The sequence below is a fragment of the Tamandua tetradactyla genome, chromosome 3 (genome assembly GCF_023851605.1).
Source record: "Tamandua tetradactyla isolate mTamTet1 chromosome 3, mTamTet1.pri, whole genome shotgun sequence".
Classification (NCBI taxonomy): Eukaryota; Metazoa; Chordata; class Mammalia; order Pilosa; family Myrmecophagidae; genus Tamandua; species Tamandua tetradactyla.
In genome coordinates, this window is record NC_135329.1 from 143,051,155 (window position 1) to 143,074,948 (window position 23,794).

At 35.0% G+C, this 23,794-nt stretch overlaps 1 protein-coding gene across 4 annotated transcripts in view; it reads left to right on the top strand.

Annotated features, from left to right (window-relative positions):
• The window catches only part of DCAF17 (DDB1 and CUL4 associated factor 17), an 83,008-nt gene that overhangs the window by 26,038 nt on the left and 33,176 nt on the right, over positions 1-23,794 (top strand). For all 4 annotated transcript variants that reach the window (XM_077154119.1, XM_077154122.1, XM_077154120.1 and 1 more), the window contains exons 4-8: positions 6,332-6,468; positions 7,138-7,216; positions 15,601-15,690; positions 17,851-17,955; positions 18,242-18,347. In XM_077154119.1, coding sequence (XP_077010234.1) covers positions 6,332-6,468; positions 7,138-7,216; positions 15,601-15,690; positions 17,851-17,955; positions 18,242-18,347 — 517 coding nt within the window. The remainder of the gene's footprint in view (positions 1-6,331; positions 6,469-7,137; positions 7,217-15,600; positions 15,691-17,850; positions 17,956-18,241; positions 18,348-23,794) is intronic.

The following is a 23,794-nucleotide window of genomic DNA, read 5'->3' on the forward strand; positions in this document are numbered from 1 at the left end:
CAAAGTCCTTTGAGACACTAAAGCTTTTCATTTTAAGGAGTTCCCATTTATCTTATTTTTCTTACGCTGCTTATGCTTTATATGTAAAGTTAAAGAAGCTGCTGCCTATTACTACGTCTTGAAGATGTTTCCCTATGTTTTATTCTAGAAGCTTTGTGATACTGGCTCTTATATTTAGCTCTTTAATCCATTTGAGTTCATTTTTGTATAGGGTATAGAATAGGATCCTCTTTCATTTTTTTAACTACTTATTGAAAAAACTATTCTGTCCCAGTTCAGTGGATTTGGGTGCCTTATCAAAGATCAACTGTCTGTAAATTTGGTGGTCTGTCTCAACACTCTCATTTTGATTCCATTGGCTAATACCTCTATCTTTGTGTGAGTACCATGGCATTTTGACCACTGTGGCTTTATAATAAGCTTTAAAGTCAGAAATGTCAGTCCTTGTACTTTGCTTTTCTTTTTAAGGATATCTTTAGTTGTTTAGGATTTCTTTCCCTTCCAAATAAATTTGATAACTAGCTTTTCAAGTCCTCAAAGTAGGTCTTTTCAGCTTTGATTAGTACTGTATTTAATCTGTAGCTCAGTTTGGGTAGAATTGTCATCTTACGACATTCAACCTTCCTATCCATAAGCATGGAATATCTTTCTATTATTTAAATCATTTTTTATTTCTTTTAGCAATGTTTTATAGTTTTCTGTATACAAGTTCTTGACATCCTTGGTTAGGGTTATTCCTATATACCTGTTTCTTTTGTCACTATTTTGAGTGGAATTTTTTCCTTAATTGTTTCTTCTGATAGGTTATTACTTATGTATAGAAAGATTACTATTTTTTGCACATTAATCTTGTATCCTGCTCCTTTACTGAATTTGTTTATTAGCTCAAGTAGTTTTGTCATAGATTTCTCAGGGTTTTCCAAGTATAGAATCATGTCATCTGCAAATAATGAGAGTTTTACTTCTTCCTTTCCTATTTGGATGCCTTTTATTTCCTTCTGTCTAATCTCACCAGCCAGAACTTCTAGTACGATGTTGAATAATAGTGGTGTCAGTGGGCATACTTGTCTCATTCCCAGTCTTAGGGATAATACTTTCAGTCTCTCACTGTTAAGTGTGATGCTCGCCGTGGTTTTTTCATATATGCCTTTTATAATACTGAGAAAGTTTCCTTCAATTCCTGTCTTTATGTAGTGTTTTTGTCAGAAAGGGATGCTGAATTTCAAATGCTCTTTTTTTTTAGCATCAATTGATATGATCTTGTGATTTTTAGCTTTTGATTTGTTGATGTTCTATATCAAGTTGATTGATTTTCTTGTGGTGAACCACTCTTGTTGCATTCCTAGTATAAATCCTACTTGGTCATGATGTATAATTTTTTAATGTTTCATTGGATTCTGTTTGCTAGTATTTTGTTGAGAATGTTTGCATCTGTGTTCATTACAGAGATTGGTCTGTAGTTTTCCTTTCTTGTAGTGTCTTTATTGAGTTTTGGTATTTGAGTGATGTTGGCCTCATAAAATGAGTTAGGTAGTGTTCCTTTTTCTTTTATCCCATCTGGCCCTGGGCTTTTCTTTGTGGTAAGATTTTTAATGACAGATTGAATCTCTTTACTTGTGATTGGTTTGTTGTGATTGGTTTGTTGAGATCTTCTATTTCTTCTCAAGTCAGTATAGGTTAGTTTATGTGTTTCTAGGAATTTGTCCATTTCATTTAAGTTCTCCAGTTTATTGGAATATATTTGTTCATAGTACCCTCTTATGATTTTTTAAATATCTTCAGAGTCCATGATAATGCCCTGTTCTGATTTCTGATTTTATTTATTTGCATCTTCTCCCTTTTTTTTCTTTGTCATTCTACTAAAGGTACATTGATTTTATTGATTTTCTCAGAGTAACGATTTTTTATTTTATTGATTCTGTTTTTTTTTTTTGTTGTTGTTCTTTTTATTTCTCTTCTTTATTTGCTTTGTGTGGTTTTTTTTGTTTTTTTGTTTTTTTGTTTTTTGCTCTTCTTTCCCTAATTTTTCCAGTGAGGAGTTCAGTTCTTGAGTTTTGCTTGTTCTTGTTTTTTAATATAGACATTCAGGGTAATTAAATTCCCTCTCAGCACTGCCTTTGCCACATCTCTTAAGTTCTGATATATTGTTTTCTCATTATCATTCATCTCCAGATATTTACTGATTTCTCTATCAGTTTCTTCTGTGACCCACTGATTATTTAAGAGGTGTTGTTTAATCTCCATATATTTGTGAAAGCGCCAGTTCTTTCGTGATTAATTCCCAACTTCATTCCGTTGTGGTCAGAGAAAGTGCTTTGGATAATTTCAGTCTTATTAAATTTATAAAGACTTATTTTGTGCCCAAGCATATGATCTATCCTGGAGAATGCTCCATGTGCACTAGAGAAGAATGTATATAGTGGTGTTTTGGAATGTAACGATCTATATATGTCCACTAATTCGTTTATCACATTGTTTAGGTTCTCTATTTCCTTATTGATCTTTTCTCTAGTTGTGTTCTGTTATAGTGGAGAGTGGTATATTGAAGTTTCCCACTATTATTGTTGAAACGTCTGTAGCTCCCTTCAGTTTTGCCAGTATTTACCTCATATACTTTGGAGTCCTTGATTGGGAACATAACTGATTATGATTGTTATTTCTTCTTGGTGAATTGTCCCTTTTATTAATATGTAGTGTCCTTCTTTGTCTCTGTGACAGTTAGGTTCAGGTGTCGGCTTGGCCAGGTGGTGACGCCTCATTCTTCTGTTGCTGGGAACTTGAATTATCCGTATGTGAAATTTACCTATGGCTGATTACATTTGCGGTTAGCTAAGGGGGGGTGCCTTCCACAATGAATGAGGTTTAATTTAATTAGCTGGAGGCTTAAAAGAGAGCAATCAGAAGAGAGCTCTTATCCTTTAGTTTTTATTTGTCAGATCTGTATATCTATATTGTTTTTTCTGTCTCTCTTTTTATCCTTTAAATGAACATTACTGGTACTCTTCAATTCTGTGTCCTCATCTAGACTTCCCTCTCTTCTTTTTTTTTAAACTTTTTTTATTGTTAAATATAACATTTATACAAAGCAAAGAAAGAAAAAGCAATGATTTTCAAAGTACACTTCAACAAGTAGTTACAGAACAGATTCCAAAGTTTGCTATGGGTTACCATTCCACTATTTCAGATTTTTCCACATGGCTTCAAATCACTGGAGACTAGAAGAAATATGTTTTTCCTTTTTGGGAAAAATAACATATATTGAAAAAAGCAATAAATTTCAAAGTACATGACGACAATTAATTGTCAAACAGATTTCGACAGTTTCTGGTGTGGGTTACAATTCCACAATTTTAGTTTTTTCTTCAAGCTCCTCTAAAGCACTGGAGACTAAAAGAAATGTCAATGTAATGATTCTGCACTCATACTCATTTGTTAAACCTAACCTTCTCTGTGTAACTCCACCATCATTGTTCTTTCTCCCACTCTTTAGGAGTGTTTGGGCTACACCCATTCTAATTTTTTCATGTTGGAAGGGGCTGTCAATAATATGGGAGAGGAGAGTGGAACTAGTTTATGTTTTGGAGAGGCTGGCCCCTCTGCATTTCAAGGAGTTATCTGGTCCAGGAACCCATTTGGAGGTTGTAGGTTTCTGGAAAGTTACCTGAGTGCATGGAACCTTTGTAGAATTTTATATAATATCCTAGGTGTTCTTTAGGATTGGGAGGAGTGGTTTAGGTTAGGGTTCTCCTATCTTTATTCAATTGACAGACTCCATTTAGTATTTCTTGTAGTTCAGGCCTCTTGTTACTAGTTCTCTCAGTCTTTGTCTTTGAAGACTTTAATGTTTCCCTCAGTTTTGAAGGACTACTTGGTTGGGTAAAGAATTCTTGACTCGAAACCTTTCTCATTCAAGATCGTACCTCTGCCTTCTTTCCTCCATGGTACGCGTTGAGTAGTCCAGACTCAGCCTTATGTGTTTTATGTAGTGGATTGCTTTTCTCATGCTGTTTCAGGACTTTCTGTTTCTCTTCAACATTTGACAGTTTTATTAGGATGTGTCTTAAGTAGACCTGTTTGGATTTTTTCTATTTGGGTTTCATTGGGCCTCTTTTATTTGCCTACTTATGTGTTTTATAATGGTTGGGAAGTTTTCCTCAATTATAACTTCAACTAACTTTCCCTGCCCTTTTCTCTTCTCTTTCTGAGACACCAGTGTGTGCCTTTTGTTGTCCATCATTTCTTTGAGATCCAGTTTTAATTTTCCCATCTTTCTTGCCATTTGTTCTTTTGTGTGTTCTAGTTCAATTATGTCTTCTAGATCACTTATTCTTCTTTCTGCTTCTTCAAACCCTGTGTCTCTAGTATATTTCTTATTTCGTCTACAATATCTTTTATGTCTGTGAGATCTGCCATTTTTCTATTTAATCATTTGTATTCTTTATGCTCATCTAGTGTCTTCTTGATATCCTTTATTTCTTTATAAATGTTCTTCAGTAGTTCTTTATTATCTCTGTCCTGTCCAGTGTTTTGATTTGATCATTTGGGCCATTTCTACCTGGAACTTCATGTGCTTTGTGATTTTCTGTTGTGTTTGGGGCATTTGATTATCTTAATAGGTTATTTTGCACATCGGTTTCCTACAGCCATATAAAGTTTTATGTTTACTTGGTTTTTCATTGAAGGTTCCCTTTTGCACTTGATTTGTCAGTAAATCCCTGCCAAACCAAGGCCTGGATCTCATATAGGGATTACAGTTCTACTTGGAGTCTGTTAAAAGGTAGGCAGAGTGTACTGGTAGTTCAGTGTCAGAATGCCTGCCCACAATGCGGGAGACCTGGCTTGAGTTCCAGCCTATATGCTTCCCCCCCCCCAAAAAAAGTAATAAAAAAGCAATAAAATTAAATTAAATTAAAAACAAACCACACCTCAGCAATAGTAGGCCCGAAAGTCAGGAGACACCCTAAGATATATTGGGAATGAATTCAGACTGGTGCCTGCAGAAGAGAGACATAATAAAAAAATAATGAGAGATAAATAAAAGATAAACTATAAATATATTTAAAATATATAAATAAAAGTGAAAAATAAAAAATAATTTAAAAATATAGAAAAATGTGTTTTTTAAAACCACGCAAAAAAAAACTACCTAGACAGGGAGTTCACCAGATTACACTTACTACTTCTTCTGAGCAGGTGGCACTGCTGAGCTAACCTCCTTTCCTCCATCTGTCCCTGCTGGACTGCAGTGGCCAGCTGCAAAGATGGTGTGCGTGGTGGGTGGGCTGCTCCTGGGGAGCATGGGACTGGGGGAGCTGATCGCAGTGCCTGGTGGCTGGCTGATCCACCATGCACCATGCACAGTGAGACAGCTATTCACGTGCTTGTCAGGGTGACTGATCCCAATGCTCAGGGGTGCACCTTTTTGTGGTGGATGGCTAGGCTGGCTTCCACACTCCCCACAGGCACTGCCAGCTGTGGAGCCTCATGGGAAGGTTTCCTCAGTTAGCACCTGGGGCTGGCTTGTGCAGAGGGATGTTCATTTCCCTAGGATCTACACTTCCCCACGCCCCGCTACCTCCCCCTGGTGGGTGTCACAGCTGATCAGAACCACTTTTCCCTCTCCATCCTGAGCTCCCTACCTCTGCACCCTGTGAAATATTGAAGACCCTCTTTGATCACTCACCTGCCCCAGGACTGCAGTCCTAGCCATTTCTTCCCCATTACCTATCTTGTTCTGTGAAACAGAGGTGAATCCAGTGTAGTCTACTTAGCCATCTTTCCAGAAGTCATGACCTTATTTTAACTTGACTCATTCCATCTAGCAGATGACTTTAGTTGCCATGCTTTTATACGTGGTGTAAAGAGTTGTTTTGTTAGCAGCAGCAGCATTATTAATCCTCCTATGACTACTGTTATTATTATGGTTGGCTATCATTTGTTGAGTGCATCATAGTAAAGTAATGATAATAATAATCATAAAATAAAAATAAATTAGTGCAGGCACAATTTAATGAATAAACTCATTTAATAAATTAATAATGAAAATTATTGCCTACAGTTTTATCATTCCTCATCTTAATTCTCTATTTGTGCATTGAATATTTCCTTTTTGGTTTACTTACATATTTGACTATTTAAATATTTAAAATTTTCTTTGATTTAAAAGAAATTTTTTTTCTTTTTTTGTTAACTTTTCTTTTTGTTTCTTTCGTCTTTCTTTTTTGTTTTTTTTTTATCTTTAGCTATTTTCTTTGGACATTGATTTACTATAAAGTGTTTATGTTCAAGCAGTTTCATTTTCATACGTCATTTTTTTTTTTTTTTTTTTTAGGGAGAAACACTTCCCAATCCATCAGATTATAAATCTTCACTCATAGCACTGACTGCTCATAATTGGCTGCTTCGTATATCCGCAACTACTGGAAAAATTCTTGAGAAAATATATCTTGCTTCTTATTGCAAATTCAGGTACTAATTATGATTTTACTACTCAGGATTCTATTATAAAAACTAGAGACTTGTGGCCAAGGAAATTTCAAGCCCTTTTTTTTTCTTGGTTTTTCTGTGCAGACCAGGGTCTCAGTCTATAAACTTATTTTCTTTTCCCCCGTCATAACTACATTTGAAGATCTGAGGATAAAGGCAGGCTCTGAATCAACTTTCTTTACATTACTCATGAATTCTTAACCTATAGTACTTGCTAGATAAACTTTTTAATTCCCTTTGATATCTCTTCTATACGTAACATTATCTATTTAGTAAATTAGATCTAAATTTTTGGATTGAGTGATGCAAAGTATGAAAATAACATTTTTAAAAATTCCATTTTAAAGTAAAAATAGTCTGTCTTCTAAGATTTGAATACTCTTGGATCAGGCAATTCATATTCATCAAAACTGTAGAAGGAGTAAAGCAATATATACATATGTAATATGTATGTATCTTATATATCCATTATAGGGATCTGGAGGGAATTCTTTCAGCTACTTACTTGTATTATTTTTTTTTTAATAAATAACTTTGCTTTTATAATTTAAAAAACTAAAAACTGCTTACTTATAAAATAACTATTATATTTTGATTTTATGCATAGGGAAACTGACCCAAATGAATATACTATTTTTGTTCTATTAAAAGATACCTGAGCTGGGACACCCCTCAAGAAGTCATTGCAGTCAAGTCAGCCCAGCACAAAGGCTCTACAATAGCCCGCCAGGTAGACATCTTTAAACATTTAATAAAATGAAGAATTTGTTTCCTTAGGAATTTGTCTGCAAATTTGTTATCAAATAACTAATCTTTGATTTTTGAAGCATGCTATAAAAGTTGTTAGGTAGACTTTTTTTGTTGTTTTAAGAATTTTCCAGGATTTACTAGACTTTACAAAGTAAAAAGTTTAATTCTTTGACTCTATCTCTCAAGTAACTTTTTTTTTCCTGTAGCTGACTTATGGGGAAATATTATGTAAAAATATTTATTGAGCACTTTTTTTTATTGATATAGACCCTAACCTTAGAAGTTTTCTGTTTCTTCATACCCCACATCATCTAAAAAAACGAATACTTCTATCTCTTCTTGGCAGAATCTGAGTTCTAGATCTATATCATTTTTTAAGTTGTACTACCTCAACTTGTTTTCTCACCAGCATTCCTCATTACTCACTGTAGTGAGTGCTTTACTTGTATTAACTCAGTTAATCCTCAGCAACATCCTTAAAGTAGAGTGTTATTATCCGATTTTACACATGAAGAGAGTGAGACCCAAACAGGTTGAGTAACCCATCCAAGTAATTACCAGTGCTGATAAATGGCAGAACTTGGATTAGACTTAGGTGGTCCATCCCCGAAATCTGTGTTCTTAAGTGCTACGCTATGCTGCTCCTTGAAATTCCTGTAACACTCATTGTCAAGTAAAGTTTATACAAAATTCTGATTTTTTAAAAAAATTAAGTAGTTCCTTTAATTTTACCTTATTTTAGATGGTCACATCAGTCATTTCCTTGCTCACTCTTCAGTGCATTCCTATCACACTCTGTCCTAAAATAAACATGCCTCTTACATCTCCATGCAGTAAACTCTGCTTTATATTCCTTCAATCCCTTTCTGTTCTTCCTGTAGCTCACTGAAGCCAACTATTTCTTGGCCACTTCCAATTACTTTTTTTTTTTCTATTTAAAAAATTTTTCTACTTCCATTTAATTTTTTTTGGTTTTTTTGAGGGGAAAGGTGCATGATCTGAGAAGCTACTTTCCATTTACTTTTTTTTTTTTATTATTAATTAACGGAAAAAAAAGAAATTAACCCAACATTTAGAAATCATACCATTCTACATATGCAATCAGTAATTCTTAACATCATCACATAGATGCATGATCATCGTTTCTTAGTACATTTGCATCGGTTTAGAAGAACTAGCAACACAACCGAAAAAGATATAGAATGTTAATATAGAGAAAAAAAATAAATGTAATAATAGTAAGAACAAAACAAAACAAAACAAAAACCTATAGCTCGGATGCAGCTTCATTCAGTGTTTTAACATGATTACTTTACAATTAGGTATTATTGTGCTGTCCATTTTTGAGTTTTTGTATCTAGTCCTGTTGCACAGTCTGTATCCCATCAGCTCCAATTACCCATTATCTTACCCTGTTTCTAACTCCTGCTGAACTCTGTTACCAATGACATATTCCAAGTTTATTCTCGAATGTCGATTCACATCATTGGGACCATACAGTATTTGTCTTTTAGTTTTTGGCTAGACTCACTCAGCATAATGTTCTCTAGGTCCATCCGTGTTATTACATGCTTCATAATTTTATCCTGTCTTAAAGCTGCATAATATTCCATCGTATGTATATACCACAGTTTGTTTAGCCACTCGTCTGTTGATGGAGATTTTGGCTGTTTCCATATCTTTGCAATTGTAAATAACGCTGCTATAAACATTGGTGTGCAAATGTCCGTTTGAGTTTTTGCCCTTAATTCCTTTGAGTAGATTCCCAGCAATGGTATTGCTGGGTCGTATGGCAATTCTATATTCAACTTTTTGAGGAACCGCCAAACTGCCTTCCACAGTGGTTGCACCATTTGACATTCCCACCAACAGTGGATAAGTGTGCCTCTTTTACCGCATCCTCTCCAGCACTTGTCATTTTCTGTTTTGTTGATAATGGCCATTCTGGTGGGTGTGAGATGATATCTCATTGTGGTTTTGATTTGCATTTCTCTAATGGCCAGAGACATTGAGCATCTCTTCATGTGCCTTTTGGCCATTTGTATTTCCTCCTCTGAGAGGTGTCTATTCAAGTCTTTTTCCCATTTTGTAATTGGGTTGGCTGTCTTTTTTGTTGTTGAGTTGAACAATCTCTTTATAAATTCTGGATACTAGACCTTTATCTGATATGTCGTTTCCAAATATTGTTTCCCATTGTGTAGGCTGTCTTTCTACTTTCTTGATGAAGTTCTTTGATGCACAAAAGTGTTTAATTTTGAGGAGTTCCCATTTATTTATTTCCTTCTTCAGTGCTCTTGCTTTAGGTTTAAGGTCCATAAAACTGCCTCCAATTGTAAGATTCATAAGATATCTCCCTACATTTTCCTCTAACTGTTTTATGGTCTTAGACCTAATGTTTAGATCTTTGATCCATTTTGAGTTAACTTTTGTGTAGGGTGTGAGACATGGGTCTTCTTTCATTCTTTTGCATATGGATATCCAGTTCTCTAGGCACCATTTATTGAAGAGACTGTTCTGTCCCAGGTGAGTTGGCTTGACTGCCTTATCAAAGATCAAATGTCCATAGATGAGAGGGTCTATATCTGAGCACTCTATTCGATTCCATTGGTCGATATATCTATCTTTATGCCAATACCATGCTGTTTTGACCACTGTGGCTTCATAATATGCCTTAAAGTCAGGCAGCGCGAGACCTCCAGCTTCGTTTTTTTTCCTCAAGATGTTTTTAGCAATTCGGGGCACCCTGCCCTTCCAGATAAATTTGCTTATTGGTTTTTCTATTTCTGAAAAATAAGTTGTTGGGATTTTGATTGGTATTGCATTGAATCTGTAAATCAATTTAGGTAGGATTGACATCTTAACTATATTTAGTCTTCCAATCCATGAACACGGTATGCCCTTCCATCTATTTAGGTCTTCTGTGATTTCTTTTAGCAGTTTTTTTGTAGTTTTCTTTATATAGGTTTTTTGTCTCTTTAGTTAAATTTATTCCTAGGTATTTTATTCTTTTAGTTGCAGTTGTAAATGGGATTCGTTTCTTGATTTCCCCCTCCGCTTGTTCGTTGCTAGTGTATAGAAATGCTACAGATTTTTGAATGTTGATCTTGTAACCTGCTACTTTGCTGTACTCATTTATTAGCTCTAGTAGTTTTGTTGTGGATTTTTCCGGGTTTTCGACGTATAGTATCATATTGTCTGCAAACAGTGATAGTTTTACTTGTTCCTTTCCAATTTTGATGCCTTGTATTTCTTTTTCTTGTCTAATTGCTCTGGCTAGAACCTCCAACACAATGTTGAATAATAGTGGTGATAGTGGACATCCTTGTCTTGTTCCTGATCTTAGGGGGAAAGTTTTCAATTTTTCCCCATTGAGGATGATATTAGCTGTGGGTTTTTCATATATTCCCTCTATCATTTTAAGGAAGTTCCCTTGTATTCCTATCCTTTGAAGTGTTTTCAACAGGAAAGGATGTTGAATCTTGTCAAATGCCTTCTCTGCATCAATTGAGATGATCATGTGATTTTTCTGCTTTGATTTGTTGATATGGTGTATTACATTAATTGATTTTCTTATGTTGAACCATCCTTGCATACCTGGGATGAATCCTACTTGGTCATGATGTATAATTCTTTTAATGTGTTGTTGGATACGATTTGCTAGAATTTTATTGAGGATTTTTGCATCTATATTCATTAGAGAGATTGGCCTGTAGTTTTCTTTTTTTGTAATATCTTTGCCTGGTTTTGGTATGAGGGTGATGTTGGCTTCATAGAATGAATTAGGTAGTTTTCCCTCCGCTTCGATTTTTTTGAAGAGTTTGAGGAGAGTTGGTACTAATTCTTTCTGGAATGTTTGATAGAATTCAGATGTGAAGCCGTCTGGTCCTGGACTTTTCTTTTTAGGAAGCTTTTGAATGACTAATTCAATTTCTTTACTTGTGATTGGTTTGTTGAGGTCATCTATGTCTTCTTGAGTCAAAGTTGGTTGTTCATGTCTTTCCAGGAACCCGTCCATTTCCTCCAAATTGTTGTATTTATTAGCGTAAAGTTGTTCATAGTATCCTGTTATTACCTGCTTTATTTCTGTGAGGTCAGTAGTTATGTCTCCTCTTCCATTTCTGATCTTATTTATTTGCATCCTCTCTATTCTTCTTTTTGTCAATCTTGCTAAGGGCCCTTCAATCTTATTGATTTTCTCATAGAACCAACTTCTGGCCTTATTGATTTTCTCTATTGTTTTCATGTTTTCAATTTCATTTATTTCTGCTCTAATCTTTGTTATTTCTTTCCTTTTTCTTGCTTTGGGATTAGTTTGCTGTTTTTTCTCCAGTTCTTCCAACTGGACAGTTAATTTCTGCATTTTTGCCTTTTCTTCTTTTCTGATATAGGCATTTAGGGCAATAAATTTCCCTCTTAGCACTGCCTTTGCTGCATCCCATAAGTTTTGATATGTTGTGTTTTCATTTTCATTCACCTCGAGGTATTTACTAATTTCTCTAGCAATTTCTCCTTTGACCCACTCGTTGTTTAGGAGTGTGTTGTTGAGCCTCCACGTATTTGTGAATTTTCTGGCACTCCGCCTATTATTGATTTCCAACTTCATTCCTTTATGATCCGAGAAAGTGTTGTGTATGATTTCAATCTTTTAAAATTTGTTAAGACTTGCTTTGTGACCCAGCATATGGTCTATCTTTGAGAATGATCCATGAGCACTTGAGAAAAAGATGTATCCTGCTGTTGTGGGATGTAATGTCCTATAAATGTCTGTTAAGTCTAGCTCATTTATAGTAATATTCAGATTCTCTATTTCTTTATTGATCCTCTGTCTAGATGTTCTGTCCATTGATGAGAGTGGTGAATTGAAGTCTCCAACTATTATGGTATATGAGTCTATTTCCCTTTTCAGTGTTTGCAGTGTATTCCTCACGTATTTTGGGGCATTCTGGTTCGGTGCGTAAATATTTATGATTGTTATGTCTTCTTGTTTAATTGTTCCTTTTATTAGTATATAGTGTCCTTCTTTGTCTCTTTAACTGTTTTACATTTGAAGTCTAATTTGTTGGATATTAGTATAGCCACTCCTGCTATTTTCTGGTTGTTATTTGCATGAAATATCTTTTCCCAACCTTTCACTTTCAACCTATGTTTATCTTTGGGTCTAAGATGTGTTTCCTGTAGACAGTATATAGAAGGATCCTGTTTTTTAATCCATTCTGCCAATCTAGGTCTTTTGATTGGGGAATTCAGTCCATTAACATTTAGTGTTATTACTGTTTGGATAATATTTTCCTCTACCATTTTGCCTTTTGTATTATATATATCATATCTGATTTTCCTTCTTTCTACACTCTTCTCCATACCTCTCTCTTCTGTCTTTTTGTATCTGACTTTAGTGCTCCCTTTAGTATTTCTTGCAGAGCTGGTCTCTTGGTCACAAATTCTTTCAGTGACTTTTTGTCTGAGAATGTTTTAATTTCTCCCTCATTTTTGAAGGATAATTTTGCTGGATATAGGAGTCTTGGTTGGCAGGTTTTCTCTTTTAGTAATTTAAATATATCATCCCACTGTCTTCTAGCTTCCATGGTTTCTGCTGAGAAATCTACACATAGTCTTATTGGGTTTCCCTTGTATGTGATGGATTGTTTTTCTCTTGCTGCTTTCAAGATCCTCTCTTTCTCTTTGACCTCTGACATTCTAACTAGTAAGTGTCTTGGAGAACGCCTATTTGGGTCTAATCTCTTTGGGGTGCGCTGCACTTCTTGGATCTGTAATTTTAGGTCTTTCATAAGAGTTGGGAAATTTTCAGTGATAATTTCTTCCATTAGTTTTTCCCCTCCTTTTCCCTTCTCTTCTCCTTCTGGGACACCCACAACACGTATATTTGTGCGGTTCATATTGTCCTTGAGTTCCCTGATACCCTGTTCAAATTTTTCCATTCTTTTCCCGATATTTTCTGTTTCTTTTTGGAATTCAGATGTTCCATCCTCCAAATCACTAATTCTATCTTCATCTCTTTAAATCTATCATTGTAGGTATCCATTGTTTTTTCCATCTTTTCTACTTTATCCTTCACTTCCATAAGTTCTGTGATTTGTTTTTTCAGTTTTTCTATTTCTTTATGTTCAGCCCATGTCTTCTTCATGTCCTCCCTCAATTTTCCGATTTCATTTTTGAAGAGGTTTTCCATTTCTGTTCGCATATTCAGCATTAGTTGTCTCAGCTCTTGTATCTCATTTGAACTATTGGTTTGTTCCTTTGACTGGGCCATATTCTCAATCTTCTGAGTGTGGACCGTTATCTTCTGCTGCTGGCGTCTGGGCATTTAGTCAGATTTCCCTGGGTGTCGGACCCAACAAGGTGAAATATTTTTCTGTGAAATCTCTGGGTTCTGTTTTTCTTATCCTGCCCAGTAGGTGGCACTCGTGGCAGACGTTTGTCTCACGTATTTGGAAGGGATCCCCTTGGTCACCGATCTCCGCGACCTGGGGTTTTCCGATCCAATTCTCTCCGTTGGTTCGGGGGGCCGCGTGTGGTGGGGGCATCAGCCGCCGCGGCTTGAGGGGACCCTGTGGCTGGTCGCCGGCCGCAGCGGGCCCGGGGAATTCGCCACCGGACCAGGAAGTCGCCCGCGGGGGAGGGGCGTTGGTCACCAGCCACTGCGGCCTGTGGAATTCGCCACCGGACCAGGAAGCCGCCCGCGGGGGAGTTTCACCGCAGCTTGGGTAGCCCTTTGATCCGAGACTCGTAGTCGGACCAGGAAGCCGCCCGCAAAAGAGGGGCGCCGGCCGCCTCGGCTTGGGAAACTTGCCTCTCCGAGACTCTCAGCCGGCCCGGGAAGGAGGGAGGGAGGAGCTCCGGCCGCCACAGCTGCCGCTGCTCAGGAAATCGCACGCCGCTCGGGGATCTCACCGCAGCCGAGTCTCGCAGTCAGACTAGCCAGTCCAGACTGGGGTACGCTGTGTGCCCATTCTGTGTCGTGGCCCCGGGAGCTGTTCTGCACTGTTTCAGTTCACCTAGTAGTTGCTTTGGAGGAGAAACTAAGACGCACGTACCTTACTAAGCCGCCATCTTGGCCCCCTCTCCATTTACTTTTAACCGTGGTTATCTACCTGCATCTTTCTACCCTTTTTCTGTATCCTGCTAGCACATTCCATCACATTAATAACATGACTGCATGCCTTTTACTGAAATCTTCTTGCCCTTTTCCTGAATTATTGAATATTATAATCTCTCTCCTTACTAATATTTCTTTCCTTATACTGTCACTCATTATATTGCCTTCTCCTCTTTAGTATTCACAAAAGTAAAATAGTATAACAAAGTAACAAAGCATTTGAGAATTCTAAAAGTGCATTGTCTAAAATGCCTTTTTTTTAAAGAATATAAATTCCTAAAGAGCAGAATTCCAGTCTAATTCAATATATGTACCATCTATTGAGATAATGTTAATAATGTTAGTAGAAGTCTTATTGATATTTCTGTATTCTAGATTCTGTTTTCCAACAATCTCTAGCCAACAACTAGAAGCTCTTGGTTGGTATATCTCTTTCCTTTGGATTTCATAATCCAAATTTCTGATTTTATAAATCAGAGGAAATCTAATTTGTAACTTGAAGATCTTGCTTTATTCAAAAGTTATCCCTTTTAAAGGGAGGGTCTTGGGCTTTAGCTATTATATTCTGGTTTTTGTTTGTTTTCAAACTTTTATTCACAGCAATTTGATGGGTGGTCTTGTTGCCCCAACTTTTAGGATTCTGTTAAAGCTGAATCTGGCTTTGATGAGACAGACAACCTTTGTCTGCCATAAATTTAATACCCTTCAAACCACCTAGATAGGACAACAGCATATTTTACATTTCATAGTAGAAAACATTGACTGGACCTTGTTCTTCAAAATAAGGGAGCATACATCTCCAAATAGAGAAACCACTCAAGCTTTAGGTATCAGTGTTTTTTTTCTCATTTCATATAGACATGCTGCTCATGTTAATGCAATGCTACTTTCAAGTGATATGACTTGATAATGGTGCCTTTCGATTAGACTATTTAATATTGTTGAACTTCAGTTTACGGTATAAATGCATGGCATTTTAATGCTAAGAAATGTTTACTATTATGTTTACTTTTGTAGATTGTGTGTGCGTGTGTGTTCCTTAATGGTTGAAAGTTTAGTGGACATATTTTGAACATGCCTGCCTTCTTGTTTAAGTAATTTTGGAATCTAAATAAATGAAAATGTTTTTAATTCAAGGAAAACATTCTACATAATTGCATGCTAGGACAGATGGATATTTTCAGCTCATGTAAATGAAGTGTTTCTGAAGCACTTTGAGAACTTCCTGTAATTTTAGTCTTTCCTTCTAGGCAGGCATCCAACAGACTATTTTGCTGTACCTTGCAGTGTTCCGCGTTCTACCTTTTTCACTCATAGGAATTTTGGAGGTCAATAAAAAGGTAAAAATTCATTTCTAATTCAAACAGAATATTTTATTGACAGTAAGATGTAATGTCATTTAATTAATTATTTATTAGATGTTTTAATTAGAAGTGAAACCTTGACTGTAAAAAGCTCATTGGCCTCGTTTATTTTATAGCAAAATACATAAGAACATTTCACTTGGAAAGAAAGCCTAATCATCTCTCTTCTTTTGGTGTGTGTCTCTCAAATGAATAGTGTTGAATGCCTGTGACCATTAACAGACCACTATTTTATAAAATTACAAAATGAGTAAGGTTTTTTTAGAGGGAATATTCCAAAGCTTGTTAAAATGATTATTTAAGGAAGGTGAAAATCTGCAGCAAAATGTCTCATTTTAATTGCAAGGTATAGGTCTAAAGCTTGTTTTACAGTATATAACCAAGCAGTATAGTTAAATGTGTAAAATTTCCAACTCACGTTGTTGGATTTTAATGTTATTGTTGATGATGGGAGAAGGGTAGGAGGGACCAGTACAGGAGTAAAGAAGGGACAGATTTCCTTTGGATAAAAGAATCATTAGTCTTCTGCTTCCCTTTCATGAATTGTTATTCTTGGTGAATAGTAATTTATTGGGCTATTCTAATAGTCTTTAATTAAACACTTCAAGGGAACAAGATCTTAAGAGTCTACTAATTCGTTAGCAAACAGGATGAATGTATTAAATAGTTTATATTATATAAGCATAATATACTAAACTAAAAAGGCTAAAGAATAATATTAACCATCATTTATTAATTATTTGTTTTGTGCCAGGCTCTTTTGAGTATTTTACAACACTGTAACGTGTAATTCATTTCAATTAGGAAGCTAAGCAGCTACCCGGTTCCTCAAGGTAGTAAATGGAAGAGTTGGAATATAAACCTAGCTTTGACTGCAGAGTGAGTGTAAACCAAATTTCAAAGTACGCTAGCTACTCTTTTATAGCACTCATTATTTGAAAGCATGTTTGAATTATATAATTCTTATTTTCAACGTGGGGAACCAGGATCAGTGAATAAAAAGTCAGGGGCTAGTCAAAATCAAAGGAAATCATAATTTCTTTTTAAAGACATGATAAAAAAGCACAGCTCATGAATTTAATTGTTCTCTTTGTGCTTATAGATGATATGTTTATGCTTATTACAGTCTGTGACAGGAATGAATTCATAGGATTGGTTCTGTGTTTTCCTACATGTCTAAGGTAATCATTTGAAGGATTTGGTCTTAATTTTGGTTACTTAGAATTGAAGTTTATCTTTCACTTATGTGCATAATAAGACTACCCAGTGGCCAGGCTCTGAATGTGCTTTAGGCTATTTTTTCAGGCAGTGAATCTTCACTAAGTAAATAGTTTGTCTTACATAGAAATGGAAATAGATTTTCATTTCATTTCTAGTCATTCTTTCATTGCTATGAATATATCTCTGTTGGCTTTTGTTAACTCTTAAAATAGGCACAGAATCAAGTTCTTTATCAGAGCTTTGTGTAGAATCATGACAGGATCCAGTGCATAGAACAAAAACAGGAAGGAGACAAAACAATGAGCAAAGACTCATGGTCAGCAAAGCTGAGAGTGTCTCAGTAAGTGATTGATTTTTAACATATTTGGTTTTTATGTGACTGACTGAAAAATCAAACAGTATTAGAGATTTGAAGAACAAGGCGATTGATGAAACTCTGGAGTTGGCTGTTTTTCATTAGGATTGCTTTTCTAGATCCAAAATCTTCACTTTTAATAAGCTAAAAAATAAGTTCCTCCAAGAAGAACATTTTAGCATAAAGAATGTGATCCTGGAAAGATATGCATGGTAGAGTCAATATTCATTTAGGATTAGATGGACCCATCGTATTCCTATGTCTGTAAGGAAGCAAGTCTGTTATTCATGAACACTGAAACAAAATGAATGAAGCAAATGTATGCTTCTGCATCATTTTGAGAGTATGTGCTACACTCTCATTAAGTCTGAGACTCCAGTGGATCCACGCACCTCTAATGATATCTTATCCCCGAGTTGCTGAATTACATTTAAGTTATAATGCTAGGCAGCAGAGTTGTAGGGGTGACCCGAGTATGAAGCAAGAACACAAAGCACTATGAACACTCAGAGGATTGGCCTTCTGGTCTTTTCTCAGGTTGTATCTGCCTTTCCCCCCAGATTTTCGGGAACATTACAGATGCTTCCTTGTCTCATGGAATACTGATTATGATGTACAGCTCGGGACTGGTCAGACTATATAATTTCCAAGCCATCACTGAACAGGTAGAGGAAACTGAAATTTGCCATACTGTGATAACTTTGAGATTTGGACTGAGGTCTGATTTCTAACAGAATGCCTTTAGAGCAAAGCACTTGTGTAGATTTCAGCTCTATAAAACTACACATGAGAAAGTAATCTTTAAAGGTTGGGTGGGGAAGAAAGGCCCTGGAGTAAATAAAGATGTTTTCTCTGTCATAAACATGTGAATTTGATTTTTTTTTTCTCTCCAAACAGCAAATACGTGGGTGCTAAAGCCACCGTTTTTGTTTTGTTTTGTTTTGTTTTTAGTTCATGCAACAGAAACTTGACTTAGGGTGTGCATGCAGATGGGGTGGGACTACTGGAACTGTAGGAGAGGCTCCTTTTGGCATTCCTTGTAATATTAAAATCACAGGTATGGTTACTATATAGTATTTTTTCACCTTAAAAAAATAAATGGTCATATAAGTAGTTATTAATTGTAATAAACTGTTTTGCTCATAATTTAATTGTAAACAATTCATTACCCTTTTGTACAGCATATTCCTTGCTATCAAGTAGGTGTCAACAATAGTCTGTCAGTTATTCATTGGACTGTAGGCTTGGAGATCCTGGCCTTGGTTGGCCAGAGATCGGTGACCTGTGGTGAGTCACTTTACCTTGCTGGTCATTGATTTCCTTATCTACAGAAACTGAGGTTAAAGCAAATGATACCATCTTAGCTCCCTCATAACAATATTTTACAATTCTTTGAAGCTTACCCACCTCTAAGAAGGATGACTTTCAAGGAAAAGAAAATTATCTTGCTATCTGAACATAGAGCTTAGACACAAAGAAAGCTTCCCATTATACTTAAAGATTGGCAAAGCACAAAAGAGAAAATTATGCATGAAGATAAATATCAGTAAAAACATTCTTTATGTAACTAGTTTATCAAATTTGTATGTTTATTAAAAAAGAAATAAACTATTCAAATCCAGCACTGTATTTAAAAATAAATCTCATTCATCTCAGGAATACAAGAATGGTTTAATATTTGCAAATAGATTTAAAAGATCACCTGAGTGAAATAAAAGAAAATATATGTTTTATTATCTTAATATTCTATTTGTCTTTATTGTTAGTTCGTAGAGAGTCATTTTTTATCATATTAAGGATATTTCCTTCTATTTCCAATCAATAAACCTCATGTTTTTAGAGGAAGCTCCAAAGGTTTTTTTTTTCTTTATATATAAAAATAATTTTTGGGGCGGGCCACGGTGGCTCAGTGGCAAGAACGCTTGCCTGCCATGCCAGAGGACCTGGGTTCGATTCCTGGTACCTGCCCATGTAAAAAAAATAAAAATAATAATAATAATAATTTTTGTATAATTATTATTTAACATTATATCAACAGATCAAGAAACAAAAATAAAAGGTAAAATTGTTATGAAGAGATAAAATTCTTTTTGTAGTAAATAACAAACTAAAAATTTATGAGAGAGTTCAGTACAGCCATTAGGTTATCCAGGAAGTTCAACATAATCTTTTTGTAATTACCCTAGTGTTTAGATACCTTGGATAAGTTGAATTAGGCATCCTTGTGAAAATTCAGCCCTAGCAATACTTCCTATATTCTCTACAGGTAAACTAGCAGGAATCTATTAAGTATGTTAAAACTACAGGCTCCAGTGGTAACTAAAATGAGTTATTATCTTTTTTTGGTTGTTTTTTTTCTTTCCTTTTTTTTAAATTTATTTTTTATTATCATACCCAAACAACATACAAACATGAATATTCCAAATATACAAACATTCCGTGCGTAGTGTACAATCAACGGCTCACGATATCAACACATAGCAATATTTTCATCACCATGATAATTTTTTAGAACATTTGCATCACTCCAGAAAAAGAAATAAAAGGAAAAACTCATATATGCCATACCCATTACCCCTCCCTCGCACTGACCACTAGTATTTCCATCTACTCCATAGATTTTAACCTTTTTTACCAGCCCCTTTCATTGTTCACTAGTATTTCAATCTACTCGATTTCGTTTGTTCCCCCTATTATTTATTTTTAATTCATATTTTTTACTCGTTTGTCAATATCGTAGATAAAGGGAGCATCAGACACAAGGTTTTCACAATCATACAGTCACATTGTGAAAGCTATATCATTGTACAATCATCTTCAAGAAACATGCTACTGGAACACAGCCCTTCTAGAGAGAAGAAGAGGCACTTCTCTCTAGCCTCTCTAATATATCTTAAACTAAGAAGAGGATATCTATAAAATGCGTAAGAATAACCTCCAGGATAACCCTCTCAACTCTGTTTGAAATCTCTCAGCCATTAACACTTTCTCATTTCTCTCTTCTCCCTTTTGGTTCAAAAAGTTTTCTCAATCCCTTGATGCTGAGTCCCAGCTCATCCTAGGATTTCTGTCCTACATTGCCAGGGAGGTTTACACCTCCGGGAGTCATGTCCCACGTAGAGAGGAGGAAGGCAGTGAGTTTGCTTGCCATGCTGGCTGAGAGATGGGGCACATCTGAGCAACAAAAGATGTTCTCTGGGGGTGACTCTCAAGCCTCATTTTAAGACGGCTTAGTCTGTCCTTTGTGGCGATAAGTTTCATATGAACAAACACCAAGATGTACTATTGATTTGGTTGTCCCCACTGCTTGTGAGAATATCAGGAATTCTCCAGATGGGGAAGTTGAATTTTCCCCCTTTCTTGCCAATCTTACAAGGGAACTTCGCAAATACTTTTTTATTCACTGTTCATGTTGCTCTGGGATTTATCAGAGCATCACTCTGAACTAAACCTACAAAATCTCACACCCTATTCAAGGTTCCATGTACTTATGGTGTTTATTTAAACTGACCGTGTAAGTTATATTGGGAGATGCAATAATCAAAATATAAATTTTGTACCAAATGAATTTTGCTTTAGTCTCACACATAAGTTAGAGTTTTAAAATATGAATTACCGTCTATAAAATGGGTTATTTTGAAAAGAGCTTCCCCAAGTTGTAGCATTGTTCTCATTGAAATACAGAGAAAAGTGAGTGAAATAAAGAACAAGGTGACAAAGACAAAGCACATGGAGCATAAAGGATTGTTGTGGTTTTGTTCTGTTTGTAGAAACAAGACTGGATTTGGGATCAGTATCTTGGTCTGCAATTAGTAAGAGTGCAACTCCACTATTTATTTGTGGTGTGATAGGAGACAAATTGCTTAACCTTTCTGGGCCTCACTTTTTCCAACTCTAAAATAAGTTCAAAGACAGATCTATGAAGTCAGTTGCCATTGCAAAACAGTGATTTTTGGACATTTAACTGAAAAAAAGCATGTTACATTGGAAGCCTAGGTGTGGTTTTCAAATAGTAGAGACTGAAATTGTATTTCTTTTTTCACATTTATTTTTCAGGGTCATTAAGATCTCTGCAAAGTATTTATTTTAACTTTAACTTTTTTCTTAATGCAAAAGCAGTTCATTTTCATCACAGAAATTCGGGAAAACAGATAAGTGTGAGAACAAATGTAACTCCTGTTATCAGCATGGTCTATTTTTTTCCTTATCTTATAATGTGTATATTTTCAAATAAGAATCATATTATAAATGCTCTTTCGTAATTTGCTTTTGAAAAAATCAACTCTCTTGAGATATAAATTGCATGCAATTAAATGTACCCATTTTAACTGTATAATTTGAGTTTTGTCAAATGTACACACTCATGAAACCACCACTACTAGATTTAGAACATTTCCATTACCCCCCAAAATTACCTTGTGCCCCTTTGTTAATCTGTTCCCTCCCTGTCCCTAATAATAGATTAAATTTGTATTTTCTAGAGTTTCATGTAAATGGAATCATACTGTGTGTGCTCTTTTTGTATCTGTCTTCTACCAGCATATTATTTTTGAGATTCTTTCGTGTAGCTTCATGTATCTATAACCTGTACCACTTTTAAATGTTAATATACTGTGAATATTAATTTTCATGTAGATTAGTAAATAGATTGTCTTATGAAAACAAAGTTTGAGTCCTGTCTCACCCTTTATACTGAGATAAATAATAGATGGCTCAAAGATTTAAAATTCTAGAAGAAAACCTGGGAGTATCTTTTTATGTTAGAATGGAGAAGACCTTTCTAAGTATGATGTAAAACCCAGAGCCATAAAAAAAGATATTGATAAATTTGATTACATATAAATTCTGTGTGACAAAAAACAAATGCAAGTCAAAAATCAAACAACAAATAGGCAGTGTTTCAAAAACATGCTATGAAGAGGCAATTTCCTCAGTATATAAAGAGTTCTATAGATAATAACAAAGAATGAGACAGTAAAAAGTAGATAAAGGATATTGTTCAAAATGAAAATATAAAGAATGTAGAGGGGGACGACAAAACTCAACCTCAGGTGATAAATGAAATGCAATTAAAAATTATGAGGAATCTTTTCAGATTCTCAAATATCAAAAAGTTAGATTACATAGTTGGTAAAAGTGTAAGGAAACAGGCACATTCATTTATTGTTGGGACCTTTTATGGAGGACAACTTGCTGGTATACACAAAAATGTTAAATGCATATATTCCTTGAGCCCAGCAATTCCACTTCTCCAAATTTATCACTTATATATTCATGTGTGTACAAAATAAAAATGTACAATTACAGCATTGTTTCAAGTAACAAAAGATTGGAAGCAGTCTTTATATTCATAGGTAACACTAGTGTTTCATTGTATGGCTGTATCATAGTTTAATTGTTAACGAAGAAAGAGTAATTCTTTTGTACAAGTATAGAATAATAGAATTCTAAGATATATTAAGTGGAAAAGTGGGTGTAAAACTTTGTGAAAAAAACCCATTAGTGTAGTTTTCATATTGATATATTGAGAGTATTTATATAAGCATATGCTTTTATATTTGCCTGGAATATCTGGAAGGACATACACACCTTATAAATAATGGTTACCTCTGAGAGGGCAGAAATGAAAGGAAGACTTAATTTCCACTGTATATCTTCTAATACCTTTTCAATTTAGTGCTTGTGTTAACTGTATAAAACGTGTGTGTGTGTATGTATCCTGTATGTGAGTATATCATCTAGGTTTTAAGAGCCTACCTTTAATGAATGAACTATAATTATAATTAATCAATTCCCTACTTTGATTATTTGGGTTGTTTCTAATTTTCTGTAATTTCAAATAATATAGAAATATTCCTGTAACCATTAATGATCCTTATCTGAATCTTTTTTCATTATGTTCATGGAATACAGTTCTGAAAAATGTTGTCATTCCTTCTTTTTAATAGCTGACATTTTTCTATAAATAAGTACTTTCATTCATCATCTATGGGTGAACTGGAATTCCCCCTAAAAAAGCACAGCAAATATTCCTTTCCTTTAATTACCAATAGTCACTTCCAGTGGTAACAAAATATATGATAAACACTTATATAAACACAATAGATTCATGGATTTTTACTTATCAGATATTATGTAGTTAGAGTCATTATTCTTAGTGATGCTAAAATTGTCCCAAATTTGGCCAATGGGTACTTTATCAAGTGGGTCTTTTTTTTTTTTTATTTACTAAACTGAGTTTATTGTACTATTTATTCAATAAAACCAGATGACATTTCAACCACTCAGTCATTCTTTGTTTTTTCAATCTTTATTACTGATGTATAATATACTGATTCTCAGACCAAACCTTCATTGATTCAAGGGTTGATTATTCCTTCTGAAGGAATTTTTTCAGCAAAATTATGTGAAAGCACAGTGATACATCCTTAACTTTACATCTTTTACTTTTTTACTTTATCAGGAGGAGGGTCATTTTTGCAAAAATATTTGAGGCCTTTGGTA